At 47.7% G+C, this 22,500-nt stretch overlaps 1 protein-coding gene across 1 annotated transcript in view; it reads left to right on the plus strand.

Annotated features, from left to right (window-relative positions):
* adcy6b (adenylate cyclase 6b) overlaps positions 1-22,500 on the plus strand; it is a 30,325-nt gene that overhangs the window by 1,827 nt on the left and 5,998 nt on the right. The window contains 16 exon segments of the mRNA XM_077018604.1: positions 1-36; positions 139-481; positions 483-1,022; positions 16,836-16,985; positions 17,266-17,387; positions 18,354-18,465; positions 19,293-19,420; positions 19,519-19,677; positions 20,105-20,246; positions 20,360-20,488; positions 20,577-20,605; positions 21,045-21,192; positions 21,289-21,386; positions 21,497-21,584; positions 21,815-21,931; positions 22,157-22,315. The exon segment at positions 1-36 is cut by the window's left edge and continues 167 nt beyond it. Coding sequence (XP_076874719.1) covers positions 35-36; positions 139-481; positions 483-1,022; positions 16,836-16,985; positions 17,266-17,387; positions 18,354-18,465; positions 19,293-19,420; positions 19,519-19,677; positions 20,105-20,246; positions 20,360-20,488; positions 20,577-20,605; positions 21,045-21,192; positions 21,289-21,386; positions 21,497-21,584; positions 21,815-21,931; positions 22,157-22,315 — 2,466 coding nt within the window. The 5' untranslated portion in view covers positions 1-34.

Below are 22,500 nucleotides of genomic sequence, written 5' to 3' on the forward strand. Positions count from 1 at the left end.
AGAGGGCAGCCACATCACTCTGTGGAAGCCGCACATGTAAGAGAGATCTCCATTTTCTTCGGGTTGGTTAGCATGACGGTAGCGTGCTCCTTGAGCTCACGTGCACTCACGTGCACTAACTTGCCTTTTGTGTTGCAGGATGTCTTGGGTCAGTGGCTTTCTAGTGGCCAGGACGGACGAGCACAGGACGGCGTGGTGCGAACGCAATGGGCGAGAGTGGAGAGGCGGCAGGGGCCCGTCCTGGAGGCCGCGCTACATGAGCTGCCTACGTGAGCAGGAGGCGACCCCCGAGGCGACCCCCCAGGCCACACGCCGCGCTGGGGGGGGCAGCAACTTCAGCACACGGGACGTCTGGCGAGAGGACCACTACTGCAGGAAAGGGCCGGCCGACGGGAGGCCCGTGGATCTCCTCCCCGAGGACGGCGAGTCCAGGACAGGGAAGGTTGCCGGCGGGTCCGGGGAGGACGGGGAGGTGCGGCGGGGGGGGCGCGTGCCAGGCCCTCGCGGGCTGCTTGCGGCCGCTGGTGCTTGTTTTCCGGGCCGAGCGCTTCGAGTCGTCCAAGCTGGAGCACCTGTACCAGCGATACTTCTTTCGTCTCAACCAGAGCTCCCTCACCATGCTCATGGGCGTGCTGGTGCTGGTGTGCGGAGTCATGCTGGCCTTCCACTGCGTGCACGGGCACCCCGATGTGGCCTGTGTCACCGTGCTCTCTGTCGCCATGCTGCTCTTCCTGGTCATAATGGTGGTGTGCAATCGGCAGGAGTTTCGGCAGGACTACCTGTGGGTGGTGAGCTACCTGGTCATGGGCGTGCTGGTGGTGGTGCAGGCCCTCAGCGTGCTCTCCGTCGCCCCCCGCAGTGCGTCCGAGGGCGTGTGGTGGTCTGTGTTCTTCGTCCACACCATCTACACGCTACTGCCGGTGCGCATGAGGGCAGCGATGCTGTGTGGGGTCACACTCTCCGCTATCCACCTCATCACCGCCTGGAGACTCAATTTGGAGGACAACTTCCTCTGGAGACAGGTGAGGCACTCTGTTTGTGTGTGTGTGTGTGTGTGTGTGTGTGTGTGTGTGTGTGTGTGTGTGTGAGTGTGTGACTGTCTGTCTGTTTGTGTGAGTATGAGAGAGTGTGTGTGTGTGTGTGTGTGTGTGTGTGTGTGTGTGTGAGTGTGTGTGTGACGGTGTCTGTTTGTGTGAGTATGAGAGAGTGTGTGTATGTGTGTGTGTGTGTGTGAGTGTGTGTGTGTGTGTGTGACTGTCTGTCTGTTTGTGTGAGTGTGTGTGTATGAGAGAGTGTGTGTATGTGTTTGTGTGTGTGTGTGTGTGTGTGTGTGTGTGAGAGAAAGAAAGAGAGAGAGAGAGAGAGAGAGACTAGAATACCTTTTTGCTCTCACACAGCTCCCAGAACAGCTGTGCCAGGTGTCCAGTGTTCTTAATGGTGCTGTTCTAGTGTATCATCAGCTGGGATCGAGCTAATCCAGTGAGCCCAAGGCACTAGGTTTAGAAATGCTGAACTACATTGTCTACATGTAGTTGGCATGATACATTCATACATTGGCATGAATATTATCATCTTATTTTGACCACAGAATTCCAGAGCAATTTTTAAATACACAAACTAATAAATAATTTATTTAAAATTATCAACTAATTCAGGGTGGAAAAGACCTTTGTATCACAATAATTTGAATGGTTTTAATTTGGATATACAGCGCAGGAAGTTTTGAAGTGGGAGTTTAAAGCATATTCCTGTTACATAATCTCATCCCACAAAGTTCAGTGAACTTGAGTCCTGTAAGTGGATATTATGTCAGTGTATGTCTGTCAGTGACATTACACACTTTACATTCTTTCCCTTTTTCAGTTCGAATGTGAATGTTGCTTTTCTGAGCTGAGAGGCCGTCGTACAGATCAGTCAGCCTGTCTGTTAAGCAACTGGACGCCGTGGTGATGGAAAACACCATAAACATGCTTGCTGTGTGTTTACACAAGACGTCTAGTGCTAAGGACACTTGAGAACAGACAGCCACTAAAGATAAAGTGATTATGCTTTTTTTTGGCATTGCATAAATGAGAGGACTTGTGAGAGTTTGTGACGGATCGAGTGTGGTGCCAAGAAGATGTCTTTTGGTATCTAATTTATTCTGTTTGACGTGTCAGTGCAGATGTCTGCATTAACTAATCTACATGAAGGCCATAGACCACATAACACACACATAAGTAAAAAAAATGCAGAAATCTTGCACAGGTGCTATTTAAACAAAGTCTGATGGGGACCAATTAGCTTGTAGCTCTAGAACTTGAAATGAGAGCAGCTGCCTTTGATCCATATTTCGTTAAAATGTGTCGATTTACTCAGACGTATCCCTGTGGCAGTCTGACATCTGCATGGTCAGAGAAGGACGTGCAGCAGGGCTCTGAGCTCACGTAGTGCACGTGACTGCTGTAGTGCACGTGACTGCTGAGGTGCACGTGACTGCTGAGGTGCACGTGACTGCTGTGGTGCACGTGACTGCTGAGGTGCACGTGACTGCCGTAGGTCACGTGACTGCCGTAGTGCTTTTAGCCCTTTGGAAAGTGATGGGATCCCAGTCTTGGCATCCGTCTGGGCAGGAACAGGGTCACGTTGAACGCATGCCGGCAGATTCTGCCCTATAGGCATGTGGGATCAGGTTCAGATCCTTGCAGGCAATCGATACAGGGCTGAACGTCCCCTGGCCACAACGGTGTCGTGCTCTCTAGGATCTTGGCCCGTGTGCCAACAGGCCTCCAGTACAAGAAGGACAGCAGAAGGCAATGGGGGGAAAATCGACCCACATGACTAGAACCAAGGTGATCTGGGTAGCTGCTCGCTAGGGTGGAGCTTGAATGAAATGATTTCTAGGATACACACCTACTTGGAAAAATGGGTAAACCCAATTGTCTTTGTATGCTTCCCAAACAGTTCCTGCCAAAGCTGCGGCATGCTGGCCTTTTTTTCATGACTGTAAAGGCTTTGCCATCAGGTGAAAAAGTAAGGTGACTCAGCATGGCTTGTTGACGCTTTCGTGGAACCATGAGGAGAGGAGAAGACGCCAGATTGGCCGTAGCAGCTAGAACCGCGCGATATATCGTTAGCAACTGTTATCGCAATACCAGCCTTTGCAATACTGATAATGAAGAAGTCTGCTATAAACAGAACTTTTATGTGCTGTGTGCAGATTTTCTGATTTTCCAGGGGAGAGTTCTGTGGATGTTGAGATGAATTGTAGCGGTCATGCGATCCAGCAAACCTAAGTAATGTTAGCTGACATAATGCATGCATGGCATATCAACGTTCACCAGTCTGTATTTGAGTTCACCAGCGTGTACTGTCTCTCTCTCTTCCTGCTTCTGTCTCTGCTTCGTGCACATTCACACTCACTATAACTGCACTACTCGCTTAACCGCCTCCTTCTGACTACACTTTCCACTCCATGGTGAGTGCAACAACTGGAGTGTCTCTCGTGTCCAGAGACCTCCGTGGAGTGGCCCAGGGCAGTGTGTCCTCGCCCCGCTCAGTGCCAGCACACGCAGTGGATTCACAGAGAAAAGAAAGTACTGGAAAGGCCTGTTTGAGTCTGTGAGAGGCCATTCATGCACTCATTCTTTCCTCTGGCCTGTGACTTCATGAATATGATGCCCTATTCAGTGTGTGTGTGTGTGTGTGTGTGTGTGTGTGTGTGTGTGTGTGTGTGTGTGTGTCTTTGAGCAGCCGCAGTGACACAGGCTAAACTGAGTTAAGGCTAATCTGTGTGGATCTCACCAGTATGCTGTATGCTCTCTTACATACTGTCTGTCACTCTTGATGTCTTTCACTGTCTCAGTCTCTCTCACTGTCTTCCACTGTCTCTCAGTCTTTCTCATGGTCTTTCTTTTATGGTCTCTTGTTTTCTCACTCTGTCTCTCTCTCTCTCTCTCTCTCTCTCTCAGTCCCTTTCACTGTCTTTCTCTCTGCCTCTCTGATGCTCTCTTTGTCTCTCTCTTCTCTCTCTTTCCCCGCCCCCACTGTCCATCTGACCCCCACCCCCGCCTCTCATCCGCCCTTCACAAGCCCCTCTGAGACGGGCCGACAGGGTGAGGCTTGTTAGCGGTGCTCACGGTAACAATGACGGGCATTGTGGGCACACGCTGTGATCGAGGGCACCGTGCTTCTGTCGCCCAGGGCCGAGTAGTACGCCCCTTCCCCTGGCTCGCCTCCTGCTGTTGTGTCTTCCAGTCTTCTCGTCCTGCTTTGTCCCAAGCCTTGTTTGAGGAGGTTCCCCCTTTGGGTCCTCTGACAGGATTAAAGCGGCGTGTTTTGTGGCCTTATGTGGATTTCACAGCATGGCTACTCACGCACGGGCCACTTTCTCTTCACACCACCTTGTATGGAGAAAGAAGCGCATGAAGTGTGATGCGCTCTGTGTGTGTGTGTGCGTGCGTGTGTGTGTGTGTGTGTGTAACCTGGACCTGTTGTGGAAGGATGCGGACAAATGTCAATAAAAAAAGACCATATGAATGTACAAGGCGGTGTATTTGAAATTATAGTGTCACTACCATGCCCTACGAAATCCCAGCACCAACTGTGGTGAATTTATGATTCCACGAAGCCACTTCAGGGGAATTTCACCGCTGCTGCCCCAGCTCTGTGCGAATTCACCCTCCGTGCTGTTTGACACTGGCAAAGAACTTTATGGATCACTCTCTTAAAATAACATGAGATGTCAAATTACCACACTGGTGGTAAAACACGTGATATCAAAGACAACCACAGGTGGCTGAAACAGAAGCCTACATAATGTGGAATTCAAATAGAGCTACAGTGTATTTACTAACAGGCGTTCTTGTGTGCAGTGTCCTAGAAAACAAACGAACAAACATTAGCAAAAAGTGGAGCAGTCGTTCCTCACCAACCTTCTTCTGTTGTGATTTTCTGGTCTGATGCATCAAATTTGTATATTTTTTTTCTTCTTTTTTCAGGCTGGAGCTAAAGAAATGATGCCAGATATGATCCAGTAGTATAATCATGTTTGAAATGATTGCAGTGTCTGGGGCGCCTGCAAGATTAAATGGGAGGAACAGATATTGGAACTAATCTCCGCACATTACAACACCATCAGTGCTGACATGCGCAAAACTCTGAATCTCATTTAGGAGCCTGAAAATTTGCCCAGGGTACCAAAATGCACAGCAGAGTTAAAAAGGCCAAGTGTACACCCAAGTGTACATTGAAAATTTGTACATTTGAAAATTAAAAAATTATTTAGAGCCATTTTCCCAGACCAAGAGTAAATCTAACCCTAAAGTTCACAGTATTGAATCAACACTGCCACTACAGTTTTGTCTGTAGTTTTGAGTCTGGGTTTGATCCATGTGCAAGAAATTGGCCCTTAGACCTCTAAATTGTGTGTGCGAGCGCCATGTCACGTTGGGCCTGGAGCGTGTCACAGCAGCCGTGAGCTGAGCTCTGCTGCCTGGTTACCAGCTTCCCCTTCCGTCCGCGGACCCTTCCAGAAACCTTGCCTGGTCCTCTGCGGCGCTTGCGTATAGCGTAGGATTAGCGCTTGCGTCTGTGAAACGCAGCGACGTCCTCTTGCGACAGGTTGGCGCACGCTGCCTCTCCTGGCCAAAGCCGCGCTGGACCGCCGACATACCCCTTTAAACCCTCTGATTCATTTTTCCATCATTTCAGGCCTCCAGCAGGGTGTTCGGGGGGGCTTCTTGGCGAGCAGGCGATAAGCATGCGTGTTCTTTGCAGTCAGCCATGCTTCCTGCCTTGTTTCGACGTCAGTCCCTGATAGACCGAGCGTCCCTTGTGCTTTTAGCAGAGCTTAGGGGCCTGGAACTGCCTGTGAGCACTTTTGGGTTTTTTTGCTACTTCATGGTGGAGATTTAGTCCAGATGACCACTTTTTGGAAAGCTTTACAATTGCCCTAAGACGTCCTCCGTGTGGACAGTGTGGTCCTGGCTGTTGCTGGCAGAACTCCAAACTGCAGAAATGTGGTTTTAGTCAGTTCCAGACTGGAGGCTTCATGACTCTATATGTGAACATTCGGTTAACAGCTGATGGTAATTATCACTGGAACTGAGTTGAATTGACTGTAGGGGACCTAAAACCCATATGCTTTATTTATTTATGCTTTATTGCCTTGAACAACAAGAAAAAGTCAAAAGCGTTTCTTTTCTCTCACAAATTCATGTTAGAAAATGTGCAGGTTAGTGCTGTATTTAAGTGAAACCAAAACATCGAGGGAGATTTATAATGCCACATGTAACGTGTCTGTAATGGTCGTGTCAAGTGTCGTGGTTCTTAAGCATATTTCTGTGTGCAGCAGTGCTATATTTGCTTGTATAACAGGCGTCATGTGATATAGGATTAAAATACCCTACTGATGCTTGGATGTCTGAATTTAGAGACTTTTTGAATATATATCCCCTTTCAAACATTTATGTTTTGTGGTGATGTACCATGTGAGTACTGTGGCTGAAATGTGTAACTGATCAGTAAATACACCAAAAGACTCTTTCGGTCTTGAGAAATAGGCAGAAAAACCCGTTCCTGTCATTGTAGGCTGCTGTGAAGTCAGCGCAGCAGAAAAGCACAGAGATGTGTTGATTTCATTCCAGGAGAGATAGCCGAGCAGATAGCAGGTCAGATAGCCGAGCAGATAGCCGAGCAGGTAGCAGGTCAGATAGCCGAGCAGATAGCACTGCACCAGCACTTAGTCATGGAGCGGCATGTGAAGCCTTGGGTGTGTCCGCAGGTGCACCAAAGTGTTAAGCGGAGGTTGAACGTCAGGTGTTGGTGGGGAGGGGTCAGCCTCTGGCCCAGCTGTTGTGACTTCTGCAGCTGTGACTGGACCGTAGGCCGTTTTGCCCTGGGATGGAGTAGATGGCCTGACCGGCTGGCATGAGTCACGGGTGGTGAATGAGGTGATGGATCAGGACCGACAGACCCATCGAGCGTGTTGATTATGCAAGACGAAGCTCAGCGTGTTGTTCGCAGTAGAACGTGTAGTGAGGCTGACGTGGGGGGGGGGGGGGGGGGGGTGATATTTACTTCAGCAGTTTTTTCCCCTGATAAGGAATCGATGGAATTTGAAGTTGTCATCCTGCAGGTGACAAACCACCTTATAGCTTTCGGCTTTTGGGCTGATCAGAAATCAGCGCTCATACTGGGGGCAGTTGTAAGTCGTGTACTGGCCAGGGAAACGACCTCGGGGCAGCAGACAAGGGCAAAGTGCCCAGGATAAAGCCCACATCCACCTTCCCGCTGCCTGCTGCAACCTGTCGCTCGCCCTCGTAAAGTCAGCACTGATAAACCCGTGATATAAACCCGGATTAATGATAAGTGCAATACTGCACTTGAAATAACTGCAGTGATAAGTGTAATAATAGTGTATCCGAGAATAGCATTGGAAGAGGGGCTGGCAGTAACGGCTCTAACAGGGAGTCTGCGTGTTGTGCTAATGACCAGTGCTTTATCTCCCAGTAAATGCAGGGCTTTAGAGCCGTGCTGCCAGGCACTGGGCCTCTCCCTTAACAGAGTGAAGTGCTGATTTGCGTGGCATGCGAGTCCAGGGGAATGTCCACTCCAGAACCTCCGGCTCCCTCCGCCCTGTGTACAGCACCACTTCCTGAATACACCATGATTTACACATTTGCATACTCAATAAATCCTTTTTATTTGCTCGCCAGTAATGAAAAGTATACTGAGAAGAGAAACATGTAAATTAAATTAAAGGTATTGCTGTTAATAAGCAAATAATGATGGGAATAGCTAAAAAAAAAAAAAAAACCTCACAACAATAAAACTTTATTGCTCTTCAGTATCAGGTTAAACAATCCATTTGATGCTCTGTTGTGTGTCCTCTGTTGACTTCTGATTTCTGTAAGATATCATTGCACAACACTGGTGTCATGTATGTCACTCGGGCTTGTAGGGGCAAGCAGGGTGTGTAGTGAGGGTCCAGCTTCTTCAGCAAGTGCTGAGTTAATGTAAGTCATTACCACCTTAAGTCATTACCACCTTAAGTCATTACCACCATTCTCTGAATGTGAGCTGCGGAGGTCAACTCGGAGGTCAACTCAGAGGCCTGCTGACAGGAACCGGTTATACAGATGGTTTGAACTGTTGCTATCATTTATCTTGAGTTATGTCAGTTTAAGTCATGCGTAGTCTAGCTTGTTTAATCATGTGACTTTTTCTCTCAGTGTTTTTTCAGATCAGGATTATGACTGTAGAACAGTGGTGCTGTGTTTTTCTGTACTGATGTTTTGGGTTTTATTACAGTGTGTGTGTTTGCTCACTGTGACGTTCAGGCTTTCTAAAGGCACCCAGCGCTCAGACGAGGCGTGCCAGCCCTTCTTAAATGACTACATTTGGCTTTTGGCTTTGGTCGCAGTGCCAGATGTTGAGACTGGTGCCCAGAACCGGAGCCCCAGACGCCAAGGTGCCCTAGATGACATCACCCTGACTCGTTTGAGTCAAGAGCATTTTGCGCCGGTAACCTAAAGGGTTCCGGTTCGGCTCAGCCGGCGGTTTGTCTCTCCTGCGCTCGCTGTGATGAAAACGTCCTTGGCACCACGGTCCACCCTCGACGTCGTCCCTCGTGAACTCGGAGCACCGCCCTCCGCCAGGTGCAGAGACCACGCACAAGCAGATTTGCTCACAGTAGCAGAGCACGACTCTCCAGCCAGGTGCTTCGTGTGGCGTGACAGCAGCGGGCCGGGTCTGGCGCTCGGCCGTATGGTGACCCTTAGTGAGCGTGGCGGGCAGAACCTGTGAGGCGCTCTACCGCATTACCGTCCGATGGCTCGCAACACAAATGACAGGATGCACTGGATGGTGAGCTAACTGTATTGATCGAGCCATTAGACACCATTAGCGCAACATTTTCTCATTAAGCTTGATCTTAACAGGTGAGAGAAGTGCCTTCACAGCACTAGCCTTTTAAAGTGTCCAAGAGAAACGAACTCCTGAGTCTTAGCTTACGTAGAGGGCCCTGACGGTTCCCCACTGACTAACATCCTCATGTGATCTGCGCCTGAAGGCTGTATCAAAGCACCGTTTTGTGGGTCTGGTTCTCAGGTGTTTGTTTTGACATTCCCAAGGATGGAATGATTATGGAGCTATAAAAAGGAAATGCACCTCTTGCGATGCTGTGGGCGGTTTTACAGCGAGGAATCAGATGACTGCCTCCACGACCTGTTTGTACATTAGCTCTTTTTTCTCTGGATGACACAGTTATTTATCAGTGGCCCCTAGGCCTCAAACCAGTGGGAATAATAATAAGACAACAAGCCTTTCTAGGACACAGAGCAGAGGAGAAGAGAGAGAGGAAGAGGCCCTGATACTAAGTGACCTGGCACAGCAGGCGGTCCTCCCCGTGCACATCGTCTCCTGGCGTCCCAGCTTCGTCCCTCTGTCTCGTCCGTCCATTGAGTGGTTCGGTTGTCCCTCTTTGCTTAGCAGGTCTTCATGCTTTGCTCATGGGTCAGAAACAGGCATTTAGTTTTGCCTTACACATGTACAGTTCTGTCATGCTATGCCAACCCTTGAAATGTTGTGTAAGACACGACGTAGAGTAAAACGGCACCAGATCCACTACATGCCGTTGTTTCACATGCAGAAATTTCCATGTATAGGGGAAATATTCTTCATGTGCAGGGGATTTCTCATTAGCTCTTGTGGGGAAAACCTTCCTTCCTGTGAGAATCATTTCACTATGACTGTCGCTGTTGCTTGTACAGCTAGGCGTTTGTTTCAGCTGTTGAGAGTCCATGTGCTCACAAGTATAGAACCGTTACTAGCGTGGTTCTCACCCTGGGCTGGTTTAGCTGCTGTAGAAAGTGGACTGTTCCCTCTGTTAAGTAACAGACCTCTGAAACTGGAGCTCTCTGACAACCATGACTTCCCAGAACCGGACTCTCTGTTCTGCTTGATCTATTGATCTAATTTCTCCTCTCCTCCCCCCCTCTCCTCCACTCCTCTCCAGTCCTCTCCCCTCTGCCTCCTCCGTTACCTATAGTTTTGGTTTGGCTTTCAGCAGCTGGTGTCTGGGTAATGTTTACTTTAGCTTGATATAAGCAATGTTTTGAATATAGATTATTCAACAGAGGTGTAGCCACTTTTACAGTTAGCCTTAATTTTGTTATCCAGGAATAGAAGGCTTCACTGACACTCATGAAAAATACTTATATGGGGAAATAATTGGCTCTTTGCAAGAATTCATGTATATGTATGTAGAATGTGACCTAATTTAAGGATTTCCACTTAGTCAAAGAACTGCGACTCGCTGGAACCTTTGAAAAGTTCATCTCTGAAGTGCCCTTTGTATTCTTGTGATTTTACTTCCCACATTTTGGCTGGTGGACAGTATGAACCTGCAGTGGGGATACTGAGGCAAGTGTTTTCCCTGTATTTATAATGCAGTTGTTCTCCCTGGGCACAGTAAGAGAGTGTTACATGGACAGTGGGGGAGGGGGTGAACACAACGGGCTGCGAAGTGGACCAGATAATGAAACCTCAAAGCAGCACATCCTGTTCCCGACCCCTGCCGACCCCTGCCGCCAAGCCCACCTGGTGCCGGTTCAGTTCAACTCCACGTTGGCCATGCATGCCGTGTGCTGACCTTTCTGTAGAAGCAGATTTAGCATTTCCGGGAATCTTGGAGAGATGTGGCAGTTGGTTGGTATGACCTAAGGGCCTGATCGAGGCTGTATGGGGAGTTTTCGGCATACCTTAGCTCAGAGCAGATAGAGTGAAAATATGTCCCTTCCCATGGGACCTTCACAGATCGGGCAGGACTGCTTTGTTCCTTGGGCAGGGCCTGTGTGTTCAATATAGCTCCATTGTAACTGCCCAATTACAGTTTCCAAGAATATACTGATGACCCAAGGACCATGTGTATTCTACCTTATTTTCTCAGTCCCCAACTTGGGAGGTTTGCCGCTTGTTTCGAAAACATCAAGACTAAAACATTCTTCATTTCCCTCTGTGCCTGGGGAAACAGATGCACTGCGTGGTCATGGTCCAACTTTGCTGAGCCTCTGGAATTAGGTACTCTCCTCCCTAAGGACTGCTGTGTTGCTTCACCGCTTGGCCGAGATCAGTTTTGGTTTGAGCCAACCCATGACTTAAACTTAGCATACCTTCCAGCTGGCCATTGTCCTGGTTGGACACTCTCTTTACCTCTCACTCTCTCTCTCTTTATCTCTGTCTCCCTCTCTTTACCTTCTCTCTCTCTCCTTCTCCCTCTCTCTTAACGTCTCTCTCAGGCTAAACTACACATTCACATATGCATTTTGCTATATCGAATTCAAGCTGTCTTTGGCATTCTGAAAAAAGTCAACTACTATTGTTTTATTTTTGTGCTCTTTGATATAGGTTCATGTAAACTGTTTTGATTTAACTTCAGCTTTATTGCCGTACCCAGCAGGTGATTAATACTACCATTTACAAGTGTTTCCCTCCGTAAACCTGGTATTTTTAGACAATGTCACTATAAAATGAGAGCGTAGACAGAGTAGCTGCTGGTTGTTTTGCGGTGGAATTCAGGCTCTTAATCAATACAAAATTAAAGCCATTTGGACAAAAAGCGTTTATATTCCCAGCTCGGTCATTTCTTCTACCCACACTTCTTTGGCTCCTTGTTTTTAAGTGACAGTAAATCGAGGTCATGTTTGACGCCTTATAAGTCAATGTTTGGGCTCTGTGCAAGATCCTGTCGTTGATGCACTGTTAAAAGTAAATACTGATCCGACTTCAGACAGAAAGGCAAAAGGAGATGCTGGCCTGGACACAGCAGGGTTATAAACAGAGCGGTAGAATATTGTCCCCACTGATCTGACTAATGGCTTACGCACACGTTACATCCACTTATCTTCTCTCCTGTGCATCGTTAGCTTGGTTACACCTAGGGCTGGATAGTATACTACTGCTTATGGGCAATAAATTGTTGCATTAGCGAAACAATGGCCTCTCCCATGTGGTATTGCAAAAGGAGAAAGGAGAGAAGTCAGTGCTCAAGCACAAAGAATCATCGTCTGTGCAAGGTTGCCATTGTGTTCTTACACTGCATGCATTTGTGCACTGTAACACAGGGGTATTTAAGTTAAAACTATGCAGCCCCATGTAAACATGGAAAACTCAAGTGCCTTGCTGCTTTGTCATATCAATAGCCATGTTGCGCTTACCATTTGAAGTAGTGTAATCCTAGGCCATAGTGTGTTTATATCTATGAGCTGCATATACGTGCTATTTATACTGATGTTCATCCAAGCAACCAGTTATTCCATGCCATCTGCTTTCCAAGCAAACGGTGAAAGTGCTATTTCGTCAGCTATAGTTTCCGTTAGATGTGGGCTCTGACTCGGACACATTCCAATTCAGTTCAGATTTGACCAAATGCAACGGGACTCTATGAATTCTCGCCCCAAACCTGCCCTATCTGAATGATTTTAATGGGAGTCTATTGCACAGACATAACAGAATGTCAACTTAGCCTCATAAAAATCTGCCATTCGCTAAAACTCTGTCGTGCTTTAATGCTCTGTGACACTCAGCAAGTGAACATCAGAATGCCAACTACTTTTGAGGAAAAATCTCTTGATTGGTCCTTATGTCATTTGTATAGTTAGAAACTAAATATTTGTGTTCTTTAATTGAACTGAATGAATGAGACAGCCTCTTTCATGCCATCAAGGAGGAGTGTGACTCTCATTAATTATAACCCTTGCACATCTCCAAAGCCAACTTTTTGAAAGGTTGTTTTTTTCCTCGTTTATTCATCCTCCCATCCGCAAACCGTGAAGCATGAATGCGACGTGATGGCCTGGGGATCTGGATCATCTGCCTCTTACGTCGGCTCGGTTTCCCTCACCAGTTCAACATGTTTACCTCACTGAAGGCCCCTTGATTGAGCATTTATGAAAAAAGCATCAGGTGCCAAAACAGCACGATCCCTCAGTCCTGATGGCACTGTGACAGACAAATACATCGTCTCAGCAAAATGGATGCCCGTTGAGCTTTGCTGTCCTGCCCGCCTGGACTCTCAACTCTCAGGATGTTTATGCACACTCTTTTTTTTTTCCAAAGCAAAGCCTTTTTTTTTTTCCGAAGCGGTGCTGTGTCATTAGTTGTCAGGGAGATAAATAGTGCGCCTGCATCTGCTGGGTAAGTAGGGGATCTTGGCTGAGCCCAGATGTATCCTCAATGCACCCCAGCCCGCTGCCACACCCCTCGCCCGCCCACGCCCCACCTCCTGCCCACCTACACCCTGCCTCCTGCCCGCCCATGCCCCGCCCCCTGCCCACCCACGCCCCGCCTCCTGCCCGCCCAAACACCCCGCTTCCTCCCCACCCTGCCCCACCAGCATATAAGTAATGTTGAAGCTTTATAGTGCTTTTATATAACTCCTAATACAGCAATAATTCATTTTATGGAGTATATATCCAATATATTAAATTTTTCTGATCCTACAGTACTTTCGTTATGAAAACAAGTTGTCAGATGTGAAAACATTATATGTTACATCTGCACCAAGTTATATTATTAACTAAAACTAAAATAAAAAAGCGAAAGATCAAAGACAAAGAACACAAGACAACCATTTTTAGCAACTTAGCCAAAATAACACTCACTGACTATTAATCTTTTACATTTATGATGAGAATCATAAAATGAGTGTCCATAAAAATGCTGATTTATGCATGTGCTACGGTGTTGTACCAGATGGCATATTTAGTGTAAGACTAGCTACAAGTCTCGATACAGATTCCAGGGGCCAGAAGGACAAAATATATTATCATTGTATTCAACGTCAAGTGTTTATGTAATTGGCTAAGAAGTTACTATAACCACCACTTCGATTTCTTTTTACAGAAGCAAAGCAATAAATTGAATTTAAATTTAGCTAGCCACAGTCACCTGGTCAGTGTTTGGCCCTTGTAAGCAAGCTAATTAGCTAGCTCGCCGGCCAGCTGATACTAGCTAAACTTAGTTAACTTATCCTAAGTTGTAAATGAAATAGAATATCAAGCATAAACTATTTTAAGTAAAAATCACCTAAATCACGGCTTGCAATGACGCATGTTAGCATAGCAATGCTTCATCACTTCCTTTTAATATGAAACGCAGTACTATATTAATATTTTGTGTACTAACCTGCCCGACCCATACTAATAAGATCAAAAGTTATTATATACCTTATAGTATTAATGTGTAGTACACAATTGGGACGCACCCGTAGTCTGAGTAAAACATTTCTATCATCTTGTATAAGTTTTACCCATCAGGAAAAAATGGTCAAAACATGTAAATGGTTAAAAAGATTCACAACGAAAGATCCAGAGTCTAGACCATCTACAAGGAAAATGGTCGCCCTAAATGTCCCTGAGAAAACCGAACATAAACCAAAACAAAGGGAATGTTTAGTGTGTTTGTGTGATTATGCAATCAAAATTCAATTGGTTACAATGGTTGTTGTGATCTATTTGTTTAGATTCTAAATACTCTGTTACATTTTCATGTGGGTTGTGGAATGTTTTGTTGTGGTTAAGTGAACCCTGAGATGCAAAAGGCAATCCCTGGGTTAATCCATTACGGGGTAATGTGTTATCAGCCATTTGTTACTGTGCGGTTTTAATTTGATATAATTTGAAATGTTGTTTACAGACCATCTATATTTGGTCTAAGTCTCTGTTTTTTATGAAACATACAGCTGGTAATGTTTTGAGAACTACAGATGCTTAGCGAGGTGTATTGTAACATAATCTATTGCAGTAATTCACAAACTGCTCACACTCCAAAAAATATAGCCCTTATAAAACAAAAACTAAAATGAAAAACACACCAAAATCATATTTATAGTCAGCAGTATCTCTGAAAGGTCAGCTATCGCCGGTCAGAGCACCCAGTGATGAGCCGCTGCCATACTCATTTAAACCTTTCAGAGTCTGTGTATGTGGTACTAGTGTGACTCCAGGTCTTTAACTGTATTTGCCTTTATGGGCCCAGTTGCTGATCGCATGCAGTCACGCATGTGTTGGGACAAACACAGGTTTGGCTACACTCCACCACACAGCTTCAAACGCTGTTATGTGAGCCGTTGTGTGTAAAGAGCTTATTGTGTCAGTGCCAAGCTTAAAGCTTCCCGTGGACGCACTGGTGCTGTGTACTGTAAAGAGCTTTTGTTTCTGCTAAAATATAAAACACTACCCCCCCCCCCCCCCCCCACCCATCTTAACAGCTGAAATCAGAGCAGCTCTCTGTTCCATGTAGTGTTCTTCCAGGACCTGGTCGTGAGTTTGTTGCATCTCTGCGGCTCTGTCCTGTACAACAGTGACATGCTTAAATGAAAATTACACGACGTGCTAATTCCAGCGGCTCTGGCGCTGACCCGCTGAATAATGAATGACACTGACAAAGTAATGGAGGAGCAGACGGCGCTCATCACGAAAGCTGCTCTGCTTCTAGAAGACAATCCCACAGGGAAGACCTGTAGCGAGAGAGATCAGCTCGACCAAAATACGACCCTCTCACGGCTCCGGGACTTAGTTGCATGCTGCAGTGCCGAGTTCTGTTCTGGATTTTGTGGTGTTCTGTGAATGAAAAGGAAGGGACACGTTTGTTTATGCAGGGTTCATCTATATCCTTGGTTCCTGTTACCTCATTCGTGTCCTTAGGCCTTTGTAGAGTCCTGCCTCACCAGCGTGCAGCTATAACCGACAGTCCCACTTTTTGTCATAATGATTCAATTTGCATGCTACACTCTAGAATCATAGGCAGAATTCCCTCATCCAGTTTTAAGTGGTTTCAAGGGGTTCATATATCACATCTAAGCCCAAAATGGCTTCAGACGGACAGTTAGATGTGTGGTGTTCGAGAACCTCCCGGCCCCTAGTGGCTCCTTCATGCGAATACTCACTTTCTCCTCACTAGTCTCCCTCTTAAATTATCTGGACAGTATAATCTTCGCAGGAAATGGGTTGCGCTGCAGCCGGTGGAAAAGGTTCTTTCCCAAGACACAGTGACAGGGAGAGTAAAGTCCCACAAACAAGCAACAAGAAAAGGCTCCATTAATGAACTCCACCATCACTATTCTCCTTTTCACCAACAACCACAACAGATGTTCCTCACCCTCTACATAGGTCTATATTTCATGTTTTCCTTCGGTCTGGAACCCAGCCACCTACTGACCAGGTCCGGATGGCACCGAGCGTAGTGAGTCGGGTTAGCTTCCGGGCTTGCATGTGGCCCGACCGCGTTTCAAGGAGAATCCTGAAGACCGATCTTCCCCGGGGCATCATGGGGGAGAACGCTTCTCGTGACACGGAGCACTCACGCATGATCTAGCAGCCCTCTGACAGCTTCACATCCCCCCCCCACACCACCACCCCCCTCCCCCAGGCACGGGCCGGCCTCAGCGCAGATACACATCACTAGAAATGAGTTGAACCGGGTCACATAACCAGAGGAACAAGTTTTTTCCTCTGGGCTGTCTTTGTGAGGTCACTAAGCTCGGTCCTGGGGCCTTGATGTGCTTGTAACCAAATGCTCGTCAATACTGGCCCAGAGTAGCATGCGTGGGCGTTTCTACCCGTCGAAGGTGCAGGCTGCTTAGCTACGCTCTGCTCTACCGGAATGTGAAAAGTGAGTTCAAAGCTAAGTCAATTACCAAGCTGCCCCTGAAAACCTCGGTAACTAATATTATTCAGTAAAACTAACTAGTTGTATTATGTAGGTGCAGAGGACATTTGGCTTTTAATTTATTCTCTTTGCTGTCGCTCTCTCTCTCTCTCTCCATCTGTCTCTTTCTCTATCCTGGAACCCAGTTATGTGCAAACGGGTTGGTTTTCCTGTGCACCAACGTGATCGGGATCTGTACACACCACCCGACCGAGGTGTCTCAGAGACAGGCCTTCAAAGAGACCAGGGGATACATAGAGGCCAGAATACATCTGCAAAGAGAGAACCAACAGCAGGTGCACACACACACACACACACACACACACACACACACACACACACACAGATTCAGGGATGTTAGAACATGGCATTTTCAGCATATGCTACATTGTTTACTGCCCCCCCCCAGGTTGTGTTTTGTCTCATTGGTAATAAGTAGTCATCAGTGACTTCTGTCACCCAGTTCACAGCGTACACATCCTGGTCAAACTGTCTGCGTCTCACACGCTGCTTGCGTGTGTGTGTGTGTGTGTGCACATGAACTCAGTGCGGTTCCCTCCTGAAATCACCTTCCAGGAGCGTCTGCTGCTTTCGGTGTTGCCAAGGCATGTTGCCATGGAGATGAAGGCTGACATCAACGCCAAGAAGGAAGACATGATGTTTCATAAGATCTACATCCAGAAACACGACAATGTCAGGTAAATCCCAACGGCAGGACGTACCCAGGGTCAGCAGGGATGCGGTTCACACCAGTCCTAGAAGTTACGAAGTTCACCTGATGCCACACTCAGGGTGATCCTGGCTGTAGGCGTAGACCTGTTGGACACTGGCCTGTGAAGACCAGTTTCCTCCACTTTGCAAAAGTAAACACGCGTGCCGTGCTGATCTGTAGCGATGATGTGTTCAGAAGCCCAGCAGGCAAATCAAACAGACGTGTACCTGCTCAAATATCGCAAACACTATGGCCATTTAGCTCATTCTGATGTGTCATAAAACAAACTATGGAGGATTCGTGATATGGCGCTAGTTGTATCCAGATCCAGACCAGTGTCTTTATCCTGTTTCGTGCCTCTCCCCATGTTGAGAGATGGCAGTGCTAGAGGTAAAGGGCTTATTCTTTCTCTAGTAAGTATATTAGCGATGTGCAGCGTTTGCTGCAGGCCTTGAGCACAAACTCTTTTCAGATTTAGCAGTTGTTCGTGAGTAAGAGCGGTCCCTCCTAACCCTCCCTAGCTCCGAGCATCTGTGTCACATTTGCTCAGCAAGAGCCAAATGCGTAAAATTGGCCAATTTTACTACGAGGGAGGGTGAGCTTCTCGCCAAATGTTTTAAATTTTCCCAGTGGCGGGCTGGAGGAAGGGAACAGTGCCATCTGTTGCCCCTCTGAGACGGGCTCTCTCTTGTTGGTCTCTTTATACAACCTCCTAACTTACTGCTGAAGAACACCTCCGGGAGCTTATGAGCTGTTTAAGGTGGTCAGATCTTGCTGTGTGGAGAACCCCCCCCACCACCCCTCTCTCTCCCCCCTGTCTCCAGATATATGCTAGATGACTTAGAGCCTTTGCCCTTCCTGGCATCCACCGTGACCCAGACGGGGGACTTGCATAATTATTGATCTTCTTTCTCCCCCTGTCTGTCTTGTGTCCTTGCTTCTGTGTTGGCAGCATCCTGTTCGCAGACATCGAAGGTTTCACCAGCTTGGCATCGCAGTGCACGGCGCAGGAGCTGGTCATGACGCTTAATGAACTTTTCGCGCGTTTTGACAAATTAGCCTCGGTAAGCAAACGGCATCGGTTCCTAATTAAAGCCACAAGCGTGAGCTGAGATCTTATCACTGGCGTGTTTTTAACCCGGGGGGGTTACTTGATTAAATCCCTTTATTACAAATTTATGATTCATCTTCTGAGACTGAACGTTTCCCATCATATGGTATTGATAGTTGTTATGGACTCAGTTCTTGAAATACAATGTCGTAGCCCTGTGTTTTCATTTAGGGACTTAGGCAGAGCAAAACGATCGCTTAAGTTTAATGATCTTATCGCTTGCTGTAGTAATGTAATGAGAGTCTAAGATTTTTGTGAAAAAAACTGGGATTTTGTTACTTTTGTGTTTACTTAACTCTGTCACAACATGGTATCATGATGATGAAATGAGCATGTGAAAATCCCCATGTGAAAGTCTGTGCTGGTTGGATCTTCACTCTTACCTTAGTGCCTTATCAGTGTTGACATCACATTTTAAACACAAACAGGTTTGTACATGTGCATAGCTGAGAAGTGGAATGGTATAGGAATGCCTACCGTGGTAGGCACAACAGCTGCTGTTTAGGGTCAACTGGTGACTCAGAGTCCATGACAATTCGGAAAACACCTTTAAAAAAAAAAAAAGCCTAATCAGAAATAACTCACTATTAATAACTGTTCTGCTCAAGGTTATTGTAGAAGCCTCTTCATTACACTCTTCATTATACCTTTGAATGTGTTTTTTGCAGCATGCACAGGAGTAAGCAAAGAAATAATTATTCAAAACCTAAATTTCCAGTTCCTTGTGTGTGTGTGTGTGTGTGTGTATGTGTGTGTATGTGCGTGTGTGTGTATTTGCAGGAGAACCACTGTCTAAGGATAAAGATCCTTGGAGACTGTTACTACTGTGTGTCTGGTCTGCCGGAGCCCAGAGCAGACCACGCCCACTGCTGTGTGGAGATGGGCGTGGACATGATCGAGGCCATCTCGTGAGTCTGCGCTCTGTCCTTCTGCACCGGTTCTCCATCTGCTCCTCTAACCTAGTAATGGCACGCGTGCGTGTGTGTGTGTGTGTGTGTGTACACAGCTTGGTGAGAGAGGTGACAGGAGTCAACGTGAACATGCGTGTGGGGATCCACAGTGGGCGTGTGCACTGCGGGGTTCTCGGACTGCGCAAGTGGCAGTTTGACGTCTGGTCCAACGACGTCACATTAGCCAACCAGATGGAGGCTGGAGGCAAGGCAGGGTAAGACACGCCCCCCCCCCCCCCCCCCCCCCCCCCCCCCCCCCCCCAGGATTGGCAGGATCAGCCAATCATAGAGCAGCCAATCATAGAGCAGCCAATCAGGAGTAGCCAATCGTACTGCAGCCAATAGTGGGTGTCTGTGGGATGGACTTGCTGATGAGGGAACTTTTTCGAACGTGTTCGTCTGCCCCGTGTCGCGTGTGTCATGTATGTCATGCGTGTGTCGTGCGTGTCGTGTCTGACTCATGGGAGACACATGCTTGCTGCTCACTCCACAGGTCATAGCCGTATGACCGGGTCAAACGAGCATTTCGGCAGTGGATATTTATATATAGTTGCATATCTTTTGCCCTACGTTTGTTTATTTGCTAAATTAGTTTACTCACTTTGTAACAATGAAGAAACCCCTATGGTGTGTCGTCCACAGACGGATCCACATCACCAAGGCCACGCTGCAGTATCTCAACGGGGATTACGAGGTGGAGCCGGGTTTCGGAGGCGACAGAAACGCCTACCTCAAAGACAACAACATAGAGACCTTCCTGGTCCTTGGCTGCAGCCAGAAAAGGGTCAGAATGCCCCCACCAGCCAGGCGTCCAGCACTCCACTATAACACCGGGCTACGACTTGAGCATGTCACTGTGTGTGTGTGTGTGTGTGTGTGTGTGTGTCCGTCCCGCAGAAGGACGAAAAGGCCATGATGGCCAAGATGCACTCCAGCAGAGTCACCTCCTCTGATGGCATGATGGCTCGCTGGGCTCCCGACAGACCCGTTGCCAGGACCAAGGGGTCTAAAGTCTTCAGGCAGATGGTGAGATGGTAGACATTCCACTAGTCCCACCACTCACTACCCAGTATTCTCCTCTCCTCCCTAACCTCTGTGTGCTGCCTGTCCGCAGGGCATTGACGACACCTCCGGCAAGGAGAAGTGAGTACGGCTTTTATTAGCAGCTGCGTTGTGGCGTGCGCCGGGTCTGGCTCAGGTTCCACTACTGTCACTGTAGCTGGCCCGGTCTTCAACAGTCAGGCTGCTGGATGTGAATATTCATGGCTAGGGCTAGCAATAAAGCTCCGCTTTGTGGGGCTTTGTGTCCAGCCAGCCACTATAAATAGTTAAATAGCTTTGTGGCTTTTTACCCTGCCGTGACATCAGTGTTGTACATAGAGGGATCGATATTTGATCCCTTGTGGTAGGTACGAAGTATTTCTGATGGCTGTGTCTAAACCCTGGAGAGCTTTGTGACCTAACACACTCTCTCCCCATGGGGGGTGTGTGTGTGTGTGTGTGTGCACGTGGATGCACGTGCATATCTGTGTGTGTGTGTGTGTGTGTGTGTGTACCTGCGCGTGTGTGCTGTGCTCTGTAGCCGGCTAGCTCAGGAGGCCCTAAACCCCGAGGACGAGGTGGACGAGTTTCTCGGACGTGCCATCGACGCACGCAGCATCGATCAGCTGCGCAGGGATCACGTCAAACGCTTCCTGCTCACGTTTCAGACCCCGTTCCTGGAGAGGAAGGTGTGTTAGCACCCTGCAGCGCTCACGCCCTGCAGCACGTGACCCACAACACGGACAATAACACGTAACGCATCGCGCTGACTTTTTCGCTCGTAGTATTCGAAGAAGGTGGACGATCGTTTCGGGGGTTATGTGGCCTGCACACTGCTCGTCTTCTTCTTCATCTGCTTCATTCAAATCACGGTCTTCCCAAGGTCCGTACCCACCGTGCTAACTCCAGTCAATAAGCGCGCTAGCCAGTAAGCTTTTGCGATGAGATGAGGTGAGCAGACGCTGGATGTTCTGCTCTCTTGCCCTAGTGCAGCAGCTCCCTCATGGTGGCCGTGTTCGTCAGCGGGTTCATCATCCTCGCCGGAGTGCTCTTCATCTGTGCTATCTACTCCTGTATTAAGGTCCGTACCACGCGGGCTCTGGCAGCGGAAGACTTTCAATTGTCTTTTTGGTTTTCATTAATGGTTTGACATAGAAATCGTTTGGGTCATCCAGACTTAATATATGCACTTATGAAATATTAATGAATATTAATAACTTTCTCCTTTTCTACATCCCTCTCCTTCCCCCCCCCCCTCTCTCTCTGTCTCTCTCCTCTCTCCATCCATCTTTCTCTCTACCCCCTCTCCAGCTGTTCCCTGTTGCCTTACAGAGAGTGTCTGAGAAGATAGTGGAGTCTCGGACGAAGAGCACTTGCGTGGCGGTCTTCACCATCTCGGTGTTGTTCATCTCTGCCTTTGCCATCATGGTGGGCCTTCCTGTTCTCCACTCTCAGGGTTTACGCTGATGTGTGTTTAGGATCAAAGCGGGCTTGACTCCTGTTGAAGGTTAAAGATTAAACTGTGGCCAAGATGCCTTCTCTGCCTTTTACTGCCTGCATTTGTTTAGTCTGGATGGGCCAGTAAGTTTTTAGGCGTATTGGTGTCTGCCTGCGTTTGGAAGCTGAGGGCATGCTGGTTTATCTGTGTGGCAGTTCACCTGTCGCCAGGAGGACGTTGTTCAGTGTGTCGCCCAGGAGCTGAATATCTCCGAGAGCGCCGTGACACTCTGTCTCCTGCACAGCCTGAATCGCACAGCAGAGGGTGCACTAAGTCTCTGCCCCAGCCAGAAATCCCTGTGTCCTTTTCCTGAGGTTAGTATGCGTGTGTCTGTAACTCGGGTGTCATGCAAGAGTCCTTAGGAAAATTACGTTTACAGCTGTTTATCAGAGCAGTGAGAGTTTACTCCAACAAGAAGAATGCTACTTCTTTCTAGTCTGTCCAAGCGATCCCATGATGCATCTGTTCTAATGAGGGCGTGGCTCCCCTCCACCAGCTG

The sequence above is a fragment of the Brachyhypopomus gauderio genome, chromosome 10 (genome assembly GCF_052324685.1).
Source record: "Brachyhypopomus gauderio isolate BG-103 chromosome 10, BGAUD_0.2, whole genome shotgun sequence".
Classification (NCBI taxonomy): domain Eukaryota; kingdom Metazoa; phylum Chordata; class Actinopteri; order Gymnotiformes; family Hypopomidae; genus Brachyhypopomus; species Brachyhypopomus gauderio.